The 16,777-nt window shown below is 34.2% G+C and overlaps 1 protein-coding gene across 2 annotated transcripts in view; it reads right to left on the bottom strand.

The window, feature by feature from the left end:
* Positions 1 to 12,548: 12,548 nt before the first annotated feature.
* TMEM65 (transmembrane protein 65) overlaps positions 12,549 to 16,777 on the bottom strand; it is a 49,506-nt gene continuing 45,277 nt past the window's right edge. For both annotated transcript variants that reach the window (XM_058564910.1, XM_058564909.1), the window contains one exon: positions 12,549 to 15,204. In XM_058564910.1, coding sequence (XP_058420893.1) covers positions 15,103 to 15,204 — 102 coding nt within the window. In that variant the 3' untranslated portion in view covers positions 12,549 to 15,102. The remainder of the gene's footprint in view (positions 15,205 to 16,777) is intronic.

A 16,777-nucleotide genomic window follows, 5' to 3' on the forward strand; every position in this document is an offset into this window, starting at 1 on the left:
GTTTTTTATATTATTATTATGAGTTATAAGAGATTTTACGAATTCTAGATAGAAGTACTTTCTTTCCAAATGTTTTCTCCCACTTTGTAGTTTGCCTTTTCATTTTCATACTAGTATCTTTGGAAGAGTAAAAGTTTTTTATTTTGATGAAGTTCATTTTATTGATCTTTTTCTTTTAGAGATCTTGCTTTTTGTATCCAATTTAAGAAACATTTGCCAAACGGGTATTGCTAAGATTTTCTCCTATGTTTTCTTCAAGAAGTTTTATACTTTTACCTCTTACATTTAGGTCTATGATTCATTTTGAATTCCCTTTTGTATATTAGTGTAAGGTAAGGGTTGAAGTTCATTTGTTTTTGTTGTTGTTGTTTTGGTTTGGGGTTTTTTTGTATATGGATATCCATGTGTTTCAGCACCATCTATTGTAAAAACTATTATTTTCCCACAGAATTGCCTTGGCACTTTTGTTGAAGATCGATTGATTATATACGCATAAGTCTATTTCTGGACAAATTCCATTGATCTATATGTCTATCTTTATATTGTCCTGATTATTGTTGTTTTATAAAACAATCTTGAATTCAGATAGTGTAAATCCTCCACTTAGTTCTTTTTCAAGCTTGTTTTGGTTATTCTAGGTTCTTTGCATTTTCTTATAAGTTTTAGAATCAACTTAGGAATTTCTTTTAAAAGCCTGCTGGGACTTTGATTGGGATTGTGTTGAGTATATACAGTTCAATCTGAGGATAAATGACATCTTAACAATACTGAGTCTTCCATTACATGAATACAGTATGTCTCTCCACTTATTTAGGATTTCTTTACCCCAGCAATGTTTTCTGTTTTCAGTTAACAAGTGTCACATATCTTTTGTCAGATTATCCTTAAATATTTCTTATTTTTGGTGCTATTGTTTAATTTCAACTTCTTTGCTCATTGCTTCTACATAACAATACAACTAATTTTCGTATATTGACTTTATGTCCTGCCACTTTGAGAAACTCCCTTATTAGTACTAGTAGCTTTTTGGTAGATTAATTAGAATTTTATACGTAGATGATTGTGTCATTGGCAAATTAAGACGGTTTTATTTCTGTCTTTCTAATCTGGATGTCATTTATTTAGCCTTATTGCACTGGCTAGAGTATCTAATACAGTGTTGAATAGAAGGGGTAAGGGCATTCATAGATGCTCTTTATTAGGCTGAGGAAGTTCCCTCCTACTTCTAGTTTGCACAGAATTTTTTATCATGTATGGATGTTTGATTGTTTTATTGGATTTTGTCAGTTTATTTTTTTGCATCTATTGAGATGGTCAATATAGAGAAATTAGGTCCTTAAATACCAATGGCTGTCCTTCTTACTGCCACTCGCAGACACGCTTAGAGTTCTGTCCTTGGATCTCCTCTCTTATGATCTACAAAATGAGAAGACCTATATAATACAATGGCTTTAACTAACATCTGTGTGTAAATAACTATCAACCATATATATTTCATCACAAATTCTCAATTGAAATTGAGACCAATATTCTCATCTTCTAACTGTACTTTGTCTACTGGATTATCTTCCATATATCTCTAGAAAGATAAATAAGGGTGAGATAAAAAGTCCAATGCCTATTCTCTTCAATTAACTGACATTGAATTAAATAGGATCCTCATTGAATTAAATAGGATCCTCAACTTGCATTTATACCTTTTTTTTTTTACCAATTAAGATCCTTTAAGTGTAAGGTCAGAACAAGATCTGAAATCAGAGAACTTTTTAAAAAATATTAAGACCAAAGGATTATAATGCAGGATTTCTCAGTCTTGGTACTATCGACATTTTGGGCCAAATAATTTCTTATTATGGGGGCTGTCCTGTGCATTGTATATATTTAGCAGCATCCCTGGCATCAACCCACTAAATGCCAGTAGCATTCCCTACCCACTCCCCTGTTATGACAGCCAAAAATGTCTCCAGACACTATCAATTATCCCCTGGGGTGGGGGCAAAATCATCCCCAGGTTGAGAACATCTGAGTTAGTAGCTTGCAGTAGATCATTGGTCCCACGGAGATCAACTAGAAGAGCTAGATTTTTCTAAGCTGTTTGCAGACATTGGGGAGCCTCTAAGCAACCAGGATATGATAGGACAAAAACTAGCACATTGGGAACTTCAGAGATATGAAACAACATTTTTGCAGTCATTTTTTTCTTTAGAGTATTTGCCAACTCTGAGTGTGGAAGAAAAGGCCAAGGACCTGCACAAAGGGCCAGGGCATAGTACCACTACTAAGAGGATGAGACATCAGGAAAGCTCTGGGATGTTTCACAGAGCTAGAGAAAAACAACTAAGAATTTGAGGGGCTAGGAAGATGGTGAGAAAGGAGAGGAGAAAATTGAGCCCGATGCTATTGGCTAGTTTTCCCTTCAGGAAATTTGCTGAATTCTGAAGTTGTTTGGGACGAGAGGATAAGAAATCAAGCATCAAAAAAGCCTCTGAAAAGCAGAGCAGCGTTCTGGCCATCTCTGTCCAGAATCACTCGGGGAAGCGAGTCCAGTGAATAACCCCGGGCTCTCAGTTGGACCACCTGGAGAAATAGTCCATAGAAACAAGGTGAACCAAAGGGAGAGGGAGCCTTTCAAAATGGACAGAAGAACAAATTACCAATATCAAGAATAAAAAGAATATAAATAACAACTATATACCAATAAACTTGAAAATTTTGATGAAATAGACAAATTCCTAGAAAAATACACATCAACAAAACTAAAACAGTAAATGGAAAAACGTTAATAATCATATATATATATATAGACAAAATTAAATATTTAATTAAAAATCTTCCCACAAAGGAATTTCCTGGGCCACACTGGTAAATTCTTCGAAATGTCTAAGGAAGAAATAACACCGATCTTACAAAAAATTCTTCCAGAGAATAGAAAAAAAGGAACACTTAACAATTCATTTTGAGGTCAGCATACTTTGATACCAGAACTTGACAAGTATACTACAAAAAAGGAAAATTACAAGCCAATCTTTCTCATGAATACAGATGCAAAATTTCAGCAAATTGAATGCAGCAATAGATAAAAAGAGTAACATATCACTATCAAGTAGTTTCACACCAGGCATGCAAATGTAACTTTACACTTAAAATCAACCAGTATAATTCACTGCATTAACAATTAAAAAGAGAAATATCATTTGATTATCTCAATAGACAAAGAAAAGCATTTTATAAAATTCAACACCCATTCATGATTAAAAATAAATAAACCCTTACCAAACTAAGAATAGAAGAGAACTTCCTTAATCTGATAAGAGGCATCTATAAAAAACACCTACAACAAACATCAGTTAGTGGTGAAATACTGAAAACTTTCACTTTGAGATAAAAAAAAAAAAAAGAATGCCCATTACCAACGTCGTACTGGTGATCGTAGCCAAAGTATTAAGAAAAGTAAATAGGGGCCAGCCTGGTGGTGTAGTGGTTAAGTTCAGGCACTCTGCTTTGGCGGCCCAGGGTTCGCAGGTTCGAATCCCGGGTGCAGACCTGTGCACTGCTTATCAAGCCGTGCTGTGGCAGGCACCCCATGTATAAAGTAGAGGAAGATGGGCACAGATGTTAGCCCAGGGCTAATCTTCCTCACAAAAAAGAAGAAGAAGAAGAAGAAGAGAAGTAAATAAAAGAGCTAACGATTGGAAAGAATGAAATAAAACTATTACAGTTAGAAGACTACATAATTATGTACGTGGAAAATACAAGACAATGTACAGAGAAACTATTGGCTTTTTTTTTTGGTGGAGGGAGGAGGACTGGCTTTCAACAAGCTGATTTCAAATTTTATACAGAAATACAAAGGGCGAAGAAGAACACAGACAATCTTAAAAAACAAAAGTGAAGGACTTATACTACCAAATATCAAACTTTGGTTACTAATTAGTACAAATATAAACAAACTGACCAATGGGATAGAATAGAAAATCCAGAAAAAAAAAAAAGATGCGCATATATACTGTATTAATTTTCTATTGCTGCCATAACAAAATTATTACAAACTTGTCATCTTAAAAACACACAAATTTATCAACTCATAGGTCTGTAGGTCAGAAGTCTGGTGGGCTTGGCTGGTTTCTCTGCTTAGAGTCTCACAAGGCCCAAATTGAGGTGTCACTAGGGATGTGTTACTTTCTGGAGTATCTAGGGGAGAATCCATTTCCTTCCTCACTCGGGTTGTTAGAATTCATTTCCTTGAGATTGAAGGACTAAGGTCCCTGTTTCCTTGCTGGCTATCAGCTGAGGACTGTTCTCAGCTTCTAAAGGCTGCTCATATTCCTTGGGTCCTATCCTCTACCTCCATCTTCAAAGCCGGTAACAGCAGATTGAGTCTTATGCTTCAAATCTTTATCTGCTAGATTTCTATAACTGACTGTTCTGCCTCCCTCTTTCATTTTGATAATCCAAGGTAATCTCTCTAATCTACAACCTTAATTCCATCTGCCCTTTTATATAACATGTTCACAATTTCCAGGGATTAGGGCATGGACATCTTTGGGGAGCCATTATTCTGCCTACCACATGCACACTTAGTTTATTATAAAATTGACACTGTACAGATATTGAGAAAAGATTGTCTTCTTAAGGGATAGTACTAAATCAATATGAATACCTATATGGAAAATTGTATTTCAACTTTTGCCTCAAGCAACATATAAGAATCAATTCCAGATGAATTGGTAGATCTAAATGAGAAAGGTAAAACAATAGAGCTTTTAGAAGAAGACATGATAGAACATCTTCATGTCCTTAGAGTTGGAAATGATTGCTCACATAGGAAGCAAACAATACTAATCATGGAGAGAAAAATTGATAAATTGGACTTCCTTAAAATTAAGAATTTATGTTCATCAAAAGACAGCATTAAGAAAGTGAGAAGGCAAGTTTACTTCATCTGATGTCGGTGTAACAGCTCCAGCTTTCTTTTGGTTAGTGTTTGCAAGCCTGCTGTCAACAAATTCTCTTGGTTTTTGTCTGTGAACAGCTTCATTTCACCTTAATTTTTGAAGGTTATTTTTGCTGGGTATAGATTTCTAGATTGGCAGTTATTTTCTGGATGCACTTTAAAGGTATTATTCCATTGTCTTTTTTGGTTTTCATTGTTTCTGTGGGAGAAGTCAGCTCTCGGTCCTACTGCACTTTGAAAATGTCTTTCATCCCCTCTTTGGTTGTCTTGAAGATGTTTTCTACATCTTTACTTTTCAGTTGGTTTACTGTGTACCTAAGTATGATTTTATTTTCCTTTATCCTGCTTTGATTTTCTGAGCTTGGTCAAATGTTGCTTCTGCCCCATTCTCTCTCTCTTCTCTTTCTGAGACTCTAAACTACACATTTTTAAAAGCCTTTTCATCGTGCTCACATGCCTCCAAAGCTCTTGTCTGTTCCAATACTTTTTTCTCCTTATGCTTCAATATGTATTGTTTTCTACTGACCTGTCTTGCAGTTCACTAATTCTATCTTTTGCTATGCAAATACACTATTACATCCATCTAATGTGTTCTTAATTTCAGATATTGTATGCAGTTAAAGAATGTCCATTTCATTGAGGGTATAATGCAAAGTGAAATAAGTCAGAGGGAGAAGGTCAAATACCATATGATTTCCTTCATTAAGTAGTAGATAATAACAACAATAAACAAACACATAGGGACAGAGATTGGATTGGTGGTTACCAGAGGGGAAGGGGGGAGGGAGGAGGGTGAAAGGGATAATTCGGTACATGTGTGTGGTGATGGGTTGTAATTAGTATTTTGGTGGTGAACATGATGTAATCTATGCAGAAATAGAAGTACAATGATGTACACCTGAAATTTTTACAATGTCATAAACCAATGTTACTGCAATAAGCAAAAAATTTAAAAAAAAATAATGTCCATTTGATTCATTTTTATAGAATAACTTTCTGATGGAAGTCTGCCTTTTCATTATTTTCTCCATAACTTGCCTCAAACAAAAATAATGTGGTTATTTCAGAGTTCTTGTCAGCTAACTCCACTATCTGGATTATCTCTGGGTTTCTTGTGTGTCTTTTTTTCTCTCAGTTTTTGGTCATGTGGTCTCATCTTTTGGCATTAATCTTCAATTAATTTCCAAGTGTTATATATAAAATTTTTACAGGCTTCTGGTGATGTTTTCCTCCAGAGAGGAAGGACATCCCCTTTCTTCTGTGGGGACAATAAAGAGTGGTCACTTAACCAATCAGGAATCATGATAAATCAAGGCAGAGTTGCAAATCTTGGTATAAGGCTCATTCTACCTTTGATTTGCCCCTGACCTTCAGACTGTTCTAATAATAACCTAGGATATTCACCAGATCCCCTTCTTCCGGCAGGTCCTGAATTTTAATCTTTGTTTCATGACACTTTCTGCTTAATTTTGTCTTCTGTCCTAAGCAGCTTCACAATTTTGCACATTTTCTGAGGGGAAACTGCACATGTTTGAGGCTCCTCCATATCTCTACTGAAAGCTCTCTTGGTTTCTGTCCTCCAGAAGCAAGCCTTATAAAATATAAAACCAAAATTATCAGCCTCCTGCCTGATTTGACCAAAGCCTCCTGCAGAATTGACAAAAGCCTCCAAGCTAAAAGCAGCCTTAGAAATTAGCTCACTTCTCAAGTGTTCACTCCTCTTTGAAGTCTTGCCTAAACAGGTTCCCACTGCCTTCAAATAGATTAGCTGGGGAATGATGATGATGGATTTAATAATTTTTAGCAACTAGTGACAGTTGTGTTGCTCATTCTTTCACTTTCTGAATAGAAATTATTATTGCATACTGGGTGTGTAAGGGCACACCTTTTTCATTTATAGGTTATCTTATACCAAGGAGCCAGTTTAAGACTTTACAGAGAGAATGGTACATTCCCAGAGTTGAATGAAGTCACTGCATAGGATCTTGAGCCCAATCCCTTGTGGACAGGTGTCTTCCATCTTGGGAAAAATGTGAGGCATGAATACTTGGTAGCAAAAGCAATGGACTGTGACAGACAGCTAGTTTTCCCCCAAGATATCCTTCCCTTCTTCCAATGTTTGGCTATACACTTGGCCAAACAGAATGGCATCTCTTTTCAGCTCAGTGTATTCATGTGACGGAGGTCTGATAAATAAGTAGATAAGCCATGTGGTGACTTAAAAGTTGGTTTAAGCCCTTTACCTTTCTTTTTAGTTCCTTCGTCCTAGGTAGAGTGTAAATATGATAGCTGGGGCTGAAGCACCCACTTGAGAACATTAAGTGACTTTGAGAATGAAAGCTATAAATGATGAGGCAGGAAGATGGGAATCTGGATCTCTGACTACTTTGTGGAGCATAACGCTTATACAGCCCTGGACAACATATCACAATAATTTTACATGAAGGAGAAACAAATTCCCATCTCATTTCAGCTACTGTTAATTGGAGGTTTCTTACTTACAGCTAAACCTATACTAATTAGGAAAGTTCAGGGCAGCAGTTCTCAAAGTATGGAAGTGTGGTCTGCAGACTCCTGATTTTTTTTTAGGGAGTCCATGAGTCAAAACTGTTTTCTTAGTATACAAAGACATTATTTACCTTTCACTGTGGTGACAGGTTCACTGATGGTGCAAGAGCAATGGTGGGTAAAAGCGCCAGCATCTTAGAATGAATAAAGGAACTAGTAATTGTTGTATTCTTCATTGCCATGCACTTGCAGAAAAAAAAAAGTTTCACTCAATGTCCTTGATAAAGCAGTAAAAATTATTTATTTTAAATCTTGAGTCTTGAGTAAAAGTCTTTTTAATATTCTGTATGAAAAAATGGAAAGTGTACACAAAGTACTTCTGGGGATACCAAAATATGATGGTTGTCTTGAAGAAAAGCAATTGTGAGATTGTTTTGAGTTGTGAGATGAATAAACCAGGTTATTCAGATGTGAGTATTTGGCAGATATTTTCTCAAACATGAACGAAGTGAATCTAATGGTATGTGATCTTAATGATAAAATTTAAGCTTTCAAGTGAAAATCAGAATTTTGGAAAACGTGTATCTGCCATTTACACACATACATGACAGCTTCTCAGTACTTAACAGGCTTTTTAAAATAGATGGCTGGTTATATTAAACATGTCTTTTTATTTTATACAGTGAAATGTATTAACATTTGCAAGATCTGCATAACTCAGTGAACCAAGTTTGCAAATGCTGAACGCATAATGTTTGTAAAATCATCCATGGGAAAAATGTTCAAAGTGCAAGGCAGATCAATGGTTTTTAATGAAACTCAGTGAAAAACTTCATTGATATGGTTTTAGATTCTACATTGCAACTAAACATTTAAAAATTACCCCTTGTTCAGTTTCAGTACAGTCTCCAAGAATAAATCTATAGCCATGTAAAAAGGTTATTAAAATTTTCCTCCATTTTCCAACAACATATCTGTGTGAGGCTGAATTTTCTTCATATACTTCAAACAAAACAACATAGCAAACAGAATGAATGCAGAAACAGATATGAGAATCCAGCTGTAATCTATTAAGAAGGACAGTAAAGAGATTTGCAAAAAATGTAAAACAATGCTATTCTTCTCATTATTATTTTTTTGGAAAATAATTCTCATAAAATATGTATTATCTATGTTAACATGAAATTGTTATTTTAAAATAAATTAGTAAATATTTTTGTAATTTGTCAGTTTTAATTTCTAATATAGTAAATATTTATATAACCCTCATAAACAAAAGCTATTTGAAGACCTCAATATTTTTTTCAGAGTGTAAAGGGGTCTTGAGGCCAAAAAGTTTAAAAATCTTTGGTTTGTGATATTGAAAGAATTTGAGACACAAAGCTGTTCTCTGTGAAATCATGAGATCAGTAAAAGTACCTTTAAGCCCAAGGTGGGTAAATAATGCCATGTTCAGAAGAGAGAGGGGGAAGAGAGAGGTTCTAAAAATTGTATGCTAACATACTTGATATTAACACTCAAAAAATATTAGTTCTCAAAAAAATTAGAACAGATTAAACAGAAAGTAAAGTGGCAACCATTGGTTCCCAACACAAGTTCACTAAGAATAAATCACGTCAAACCAAAGAATGTTTCCTTGATAACTGGTAGAATGGTGAACATACATATGTACTGAATTTCCCATTAAGCATTTGACTGTTACAAAACAATGGCCTAGAGAACTGCCAGTAGGAGATGAACCATGAACCAATCTACCTGAAGCAAAATGTGTTAAGTTCAGAAGTGATACAGAATGTGACAGAGGAAGTGACACAGCTTTTTAGTACTGATAGAAAATGGGCTGGGAGTCAAGCCTGAATTCAAGCGCCTAGAGAGAAGGGCATAGCAATGTGGGCAGCAATGATTCTTTCATTAAACAAGTATCTATTGCACATCTACTGTGTGTAAGGCACTGTACGAGCATTAAGGATAGAGAAGTGAGCAAGACAGATGAGATCCCATCCTTTGGGGTGCAGATCCCACAAGTTTATTCTTAGTGAACTTGCATTGGGAACCAACGGTTTAAGGCACAATCAGATCTTTTCCCTCTTATGAAATGTGGGCTCTTTACCTGAGTCGGTATGGAAGAAAGAACAGTTAGAGCTGTTAACAGTAAAAGAATGAACTAAATTAATTAAAATTTGTTTTCCTCCTTCCAAGTGGGGGTGGGAAAGAGAAAATGTTTGATTTACATGCTTTTAAAGTAACAGTGTGGGACATAAAATACATTCTAAAAACTGCATTTCCATCAGTCTGAGGTTGAGGAAAACAAGAGAAAATAAGGAAGACAACAAATGCACTTGAGATATAGGGGAAAGACATACAGAAGAATCAACACATTGCAGCGCAGGAATGGGGGTGGTGCGCTTGACATGCAAGAAGGAAAAACCTTAATTCTAATTAAAGTACCCAACAGTTTTGACTCAACTATCTCTCTTAAACCCCATTTAAGTCTAGCATCTGCATAAATATTTTATAAATGGTAAAGCACTAAATAAATGTATAGCTTTCATATTATTAACAAATGGCAAGTCTTTTCTGAATTTCACAGTTCTCATGGAAAATTCCTTTATCCTAAAGTTTTTGAGGGTTCTCCTCATCTCCCTCCAAAAGTAGTTCCTTTAACTCTTTAGTTATCATTCTCACATTTTATTCACTTAAACAAAAAGTTTGACTTGTAGTTGTAGGGAAATTGTATATTATCTCAGATGCCTACTCGACATTTTTAATCTTTGTGCCAATAAAAAAATTTGCTCAAATTTCTTTCATTCACAAACTTTTCAATGGCATTAACTTATGTTTGATGCTATAAACTTTCATATAAAAATCAATACACAACACCATGTGCTTCATATGGCTGTCAGCATAAGATCAGTAGACTCAGAAAGTCCTGAAACTTCAAAATTAAAATGTTATGTATCCCTGCTTTAATTACCAGTCCATTTCTAAAAGTTAAAGGAGAAAAAACTAATTTCAGTGTTACGATTCATATATCAATAGCATCTACTGCTTTGGTAAAAATAAGTGATCTGTTAGTAAGGTTTCATTATGAGCACATAACAAACCCTAAATTATTTGCTGATGGATTATCCACTCGCTTTATGAATTTCAGGGTAGCTTCACCACGCTTCTGGGCCATTTCCCTCTACTGCTGTCAGAATATATGCAGGAAGTATTAATCTTAAAATATAAATATTAATCTTTAGGCTTAATCCAGAAAACATTAATAATGCAAAACAAACAGGAAAACATCTTACAATGCATTCCAAAGTGAAATATATTTGATATGTTGGACATTTCCTTACCTTTCTAGAACCTAGCATGATCCCTTCCCCTTGCGTGATAACTTCTCCTTGCAGTATTGTTTATGCTCTTCCTACTTTCAGGTCTTCCCCGACCACCCTGTATAAAAATATCCCCCCACATATGACCACTGGTACTTTCTAGTCCCCTCATCATGTTTCATTTCTCTCTAAAGAACTTATTCCACTGACATGAAAAATATTTGTGTACATTTGCTTTTCTGAATTCTTCTCCCCCACTGACACCACCCAGAGAATAAGCTTCATGATGATAGGGACGTTTGGCTGTTCACTCAGTGCCTTGAATAGTTCTTAGCACATAGTACGCACCCAAAAACACAGGATTAGTTAAATGCACTTTGAGATTATACATACAATTCCCTTAGATTATAGATGAGAAAATGGCTCCACAAAAATAGAGGTAAAAAGGAATCTAAGCAGAGAACAGATGTTACAAAGCCCATGCAACTGATGTCTCTATTGCATAGTAGTTAAGAACATAGGCTTTACCCCTGGACAAACCTGGATTCCAGTCCACTTATTAGTAGTGACATCACAGGCAAATTAACCTCTCCATGTCTCAATTTACCCAATATGAAATAGGGATAATAATAGCACCAACTTAATGTTATTAAAATGATTAAATGTGCCAAAGTGTGTAAAATACTACAGTACATAGCAACAAATAAGTGCTTAATAAAAGAGAGCTAACATTATATTTATCATCATCATCATCATCACCATCATCTCACTCAGGCTCCGTAGCCTATTTTCTAATATTTCCCAAATAATTTATGGTAAAACTGGCTATCTAGTTTCTCAGTCCATACAGCCAAGAAGCAGCCAATTAGAGAGAGAAAGCAGTTGCCAGAAGTGAGAGCAGCAAAAAAATGGGAGGAAAATGAGAAACTATAAAATCCAGATTCCTGAGGTACCATATTACAGCACAATAATAATGTCCATGAAGATGATACTTAGCCACTAAGAAAAAGATTACATTACATTTAATAGACTTTTTTAAGATGACAAGAAAATATAATTCTAAAATTAGGAAGCTTGGGGCCAGCCCCATGGCTTAGCGGTTAAGTGCGCGTGCTCCACTGCTGGGGGCCCGGGGTTCGGATCCCAGGCACGCACTGACGCACCGCTTGTCAGGCCATGCTGTGGCAGCGTCCCACATAAAGTGGAGGAAGATGGGCACGGATGTTAGCTCAGGGCAAGTCTTCCTCACCAAAAAAAAAGAGGAGGACTGGCATGGATGTTAGCTCAGGGCTGATCTCCCTCACAAAATAAATAAATAAATTAATTAATTAATTGAATAAAATTAGGAAGATTTACTTCAAAATGATTTACACAAACTTTCTGTGTAAAAGATAAACTTCCATTACCTTCCAAATTCACCTTCTAGAGAAAAGAAGTAAATGAGGCGTTATTACACAGAAGGCTTGGATATCTCTGCTGTAAATACTCATCAGTGTAATTTATGCCAATCTCTCTATCTCGAGGTTTTTTTGACATCGATATGGGATCATTCTTCTCTCATAATCTATAATGTTGTATCTCAAGTGTGGATTTCAGGGAGGTGATAAATAGTTCCATTGTACTGTCTCAGTGACATTGCTACAACCCTGTAACAAATCTGCATTTATTAATTCTATTTCCTTTAGCAACAGAATAACCAGGGCCTTCTGAGATTAGGAAGAAAATCAAATTTCAAAATCAAAACCACATTCCAAATTTCTTAAAAGATTTCTTTTTGTTCAATTTCTTTGTAAAAACATTGGTCACCATATAACACAGTGTCAACAAAATGCACCCAATTTACATGCATCAACAAGTCAATAAGTCATAATACATGGACAACAGGAATTTCAAACGAACAGTACTAAAGTAGCTCATGTTGCATTTAATCATAGCTGTAGTGCTCCCCATAAAGATAGCTAATATGAGAAGAATTCCAGTTTCAATCTGAAATAAGGTTCTTTGCGACAAGTAACATGAAACAATGATTATATGAAGTCATTATCTTAAAGGGAACAATTTTTCAGAAATCACTTTGTGCAAAGCACCATACTAGTTTAGAATAAGATCTTGAAAAAATGTGTACCTTAGGTTAAAGACAAAAGGGCTCCATTTTTTGAAAATGAAGGACGCAAATTTTTACTGAGTGCATAAATTAAAATATCTTTCAATATGAAGGTTATATATTCCATGTTTTGACACCTTAAATAATTCTGCAGACGTTCAGCTAAGCTGAAAGATTCTGTAGGACTGGGTTATTTTCAAGAGCAAAACAGAGAAACCAAAAGTCAAAAGCCCTTTCTAAACTCACAGGCAAGTTTTGTGGATATGGGATTTAATTAATAAGAAGGAAATACAAGTTAGGCAACAAAAGTACTTAAACATTTACAAACAAAAATTTTTTAAAAATAATACTCTAATCCTATCATTTGAAATAATAATAAAAATTTTTTTGGTTTGTGTGTGGTATTATGTGGAAGATACAAACCACAATTCTGTTTAAGATGTCAAGTTCTATAATTCTAATTTGATCAAACGAGATTGTCATATTATTTATCCATAGGAAGAATGTTACATATTTATTTTTATACTGTATGATTTATTTTCTTTTTTTCCCTCAAAAATCTATGATTAAAGGATAGCACTAAGTTATTTTGAAGTGCACAGAAGAGAATTTATGACAAGTTGCCTTATGGGAAAAAACAGCTCCTCTGAAATAAGAACTCAAAGTAAATATGTGCAACTAAAACTTTAAAATAAGGTAGCTATAAATACAGCCATCTTACAAGTTTCCTTTCTTTTGGTTCTATTTAGCAACATAATTTCAGTAGCCCAAATAGTAATTTTAATTTCAGTTTTTCTCCTCCATGATGTATTTACTCTTAGAAGAGTAATTTTTTAGCATGTGTAATAGACCACATACTAACAAACTGTGAGGGTTCATAAAATTAAAATTTATAATTCATACACAATTATACTTAAGTCAGATATATTTTGTTGTTATGTGCCATATACAAGACTGGAAATAAGTAACTTCAACCTAGAATATGATTTAAAAATCACAAAAGAAAAAAGACCAAAAGAGGGAGAAAGGATTTCTCCTCGTGTAACATTTGACTACTAGACTATATACAGCCAAAAGCAAAACATAAAATATTTAGTTAAACCTCAAAAGAAGTTATCCAGAAATAAAATTCACTAAACAAGATACAATGACGTCAGGATTATGAGTATGGAGTACTCAGACTCATTCAATTCAGATGAGAAGACGACGCTTTGGGGAAAAAAAAAATCCGTCCCAAACAATATAATTTGTTATCTCATTAACTTGACAAACATCATTTCAATTTCACCACTTATATCATAAACTTTCTTGACAGTTCCCATTTTCTACTTCTTGAAAAAAAATTTTTATAGCCTCTTAATTTCCAAGTGTCACATCAAACCCCTTAGTTCACCCTGATTCCATAATCTCCATTAAAAGTATCCTAAAATAATCATTTTTTCCCCTCAGCAGTCAGAAACTACCATGTAATTACTCAAAATTGAAAAGTAAAAGTAAAAACATCAGCTCCAAAGAATACACTCATTAACATATATGGTTTTATGTAGTAGGGAGACTACATAATTGCTCATTCTCATTAACCTTTGGCTCTTGACACAGTAAGGTCAGAAAATTAAAGTGAGTGATAAATACTTAAAATACTTAACGTCTGCATCCATCTTGAATAGATGTGTGAGTTTAAAAAAATGACTGAAATATGATTGTAAATGTTTACTGTGAACCAGTACAAAATTGATGGTGCCAAAAAAAATCTTTAACTGGTATTAAACATCTTAAGTAATTTGGAAAAAATCTTAAGGTTGAATTGTAACTATAGGGAATAACAACAATAACAGCAACAACAAAAAATGCTTTCATGCATGTACACATGTTAAGTAACAAATAAGCAAACCCCAAGTCAGTACAGTACATCAATGACTGATACTTAAATGATATTTTGATATATAAAGAAAGAGAAGGAAAAGGTAAAATCTTGACTGCCATTGATGAACAAGCATTTCAACAATTTACACAAAATGATAGTAAACAGTGTTTTTAAAAAGATGTCCTAAGAAAACCAAGCCACAATAAGTTAGTGTTTTCCATAATACATGCTGAATTATTTGATCCCATATCTATACACTGTTAACTGTCTTAAATCCTAAACGTTGTGACAGCATATTTAATAATTGAGGTACATTAGTTTACATCTTTTTATAGGTATTCTAAGAGGGTTAATTTTTCGCTTCCAGTTTTTCATCTTCTTCACCTCCTCCAAGGAAAAGCAAAGGAAACATTCCTAGAATGCAGCCAATAGTCACCCCAACAGCTTTGCCCTAAGGAAACAAAAGAAAACATTTTTTAAAGTTATTTTATCCCTGTAAGAGGAATGCTTGCTTAAGTATCTATAATAAACAATTACTGTGTACTATCAAATTCAACTGTGACTACATTTGTTTTGATCATAGTAAGTTAAATATTAAAATAAGCTACAAAAAGGTTCTAGAACAAATAATACTTAAAGTTCATAGCAACCAGGAAGATTTTTTTCAAATTGCCATAAAAATAACATCAAAGAAATATTCAAGTAGAAAAACACTTCTTAAAAATTGTACACATATTTTACTGTCAGAAGATAGGAAGAAAGGAAAAAACCTCACCAAGTACTCCAATATATTTTGATTTGCTACCCTTTGTACATATTCCTTTTCAATATTTATCCCCATGGATACCTAATTATATGTAGGTTTAATCATTATGTAAACCTCACTCCTCACCCCAGAGCCACACGTTATAATAAGCTCTTTTCCAAACTGTTTCATGAGCTTAATATAAAAACTTCCAAATTCCACTGAACTGATGAGCCTATAATCTACTTAAAGCTCTCTTTACCATTAAAAATCATTGCTACTTTTTCACCATTTTAAATGATATAACAATAAACATTTCTGTGTATAATTCTTCCTCAATGATTTATTTAAAAATCAAATAATATGACTGTTTGTGCATATTCTTAGGGTATTGCCATGCTGTCAATTCTAGACAAAACTGCGAACACATATATACCAATTGCAATATATGTATATGTATATATACATATCAATTTTTCTGCAGCCTCATCTAGATTATGAAAATTTTTTAAATTTCATTTTTGTAACTGGTTTTTTAAATTTGCATTCCTGTGATGACTATTAAGGTTAAACACTTTTCAATTAAATTTCATTTCTTCATATAAACATTTATAGAGAATCTACTATGTGCTAAACTCTGCTAAGTACCAGGGAGACAGGGACTGATCAGATGCAGTCTGTCTCTCTCCTCCAGGAACTTCCAGTTACTAATATAAAGACAAACAAAGTAAGTTCTATCAAATATTATAGGTGTTACGATAGCTACATAATCTACAGTCTTGAATAAAATGTCTTTTCCTATACATTGTCCATTTATCTATCAGATCCACAGTTTTTCTAATAAATTTCAACAGTAGACATTAATGTTCTGGTAACAGCTTGCATAAAAAACTTTCAATTCTATTATTTTTGGTTTGTTGTTGTTGTTGGTAGTGGTGGTATGGTGGTATGCTCACGCTTTATATTGATAGTCAGATCTGTCCTTTTCAAGTCAAATTTTAAAAGGTATCATTCCTACAGGGTTCTAATAAGCAGAAATTTTCTTCATTCCAGATGCTGATAAAGTTAACCGTAGATTCTTATTTTGACCTTGGATAACATTTATATTCATTTACATATGCTTAGAGAGACTATATTCTATTTTAGATTGCTGACTTCCCCATATACATGAAATGACCATTGCTAATAGGCTCCACTTCCTCTTCCCACCCATTCTGTTAGAATGCCTGTTACTATCATCCATGGAAACCAAAGCTTTCCTCCTCACTCACTTTAGGAA

Source organism: Diceros bicornis, chromosome 21 (assembly GCF_020826845.1).
Source record: "Diceros bicornis minor isolate mBicDic1 chromosome 21, mDicBic1.mat.cur, whole genome shotgun sequence".
In the NCBI taxonomy this organism is placed as follows: Eukaryota; Metazoa; Chordata; class Mammalia; order Perissodactyla; family Rhinocerotidae; genus Diceros; species Diceros bicornis.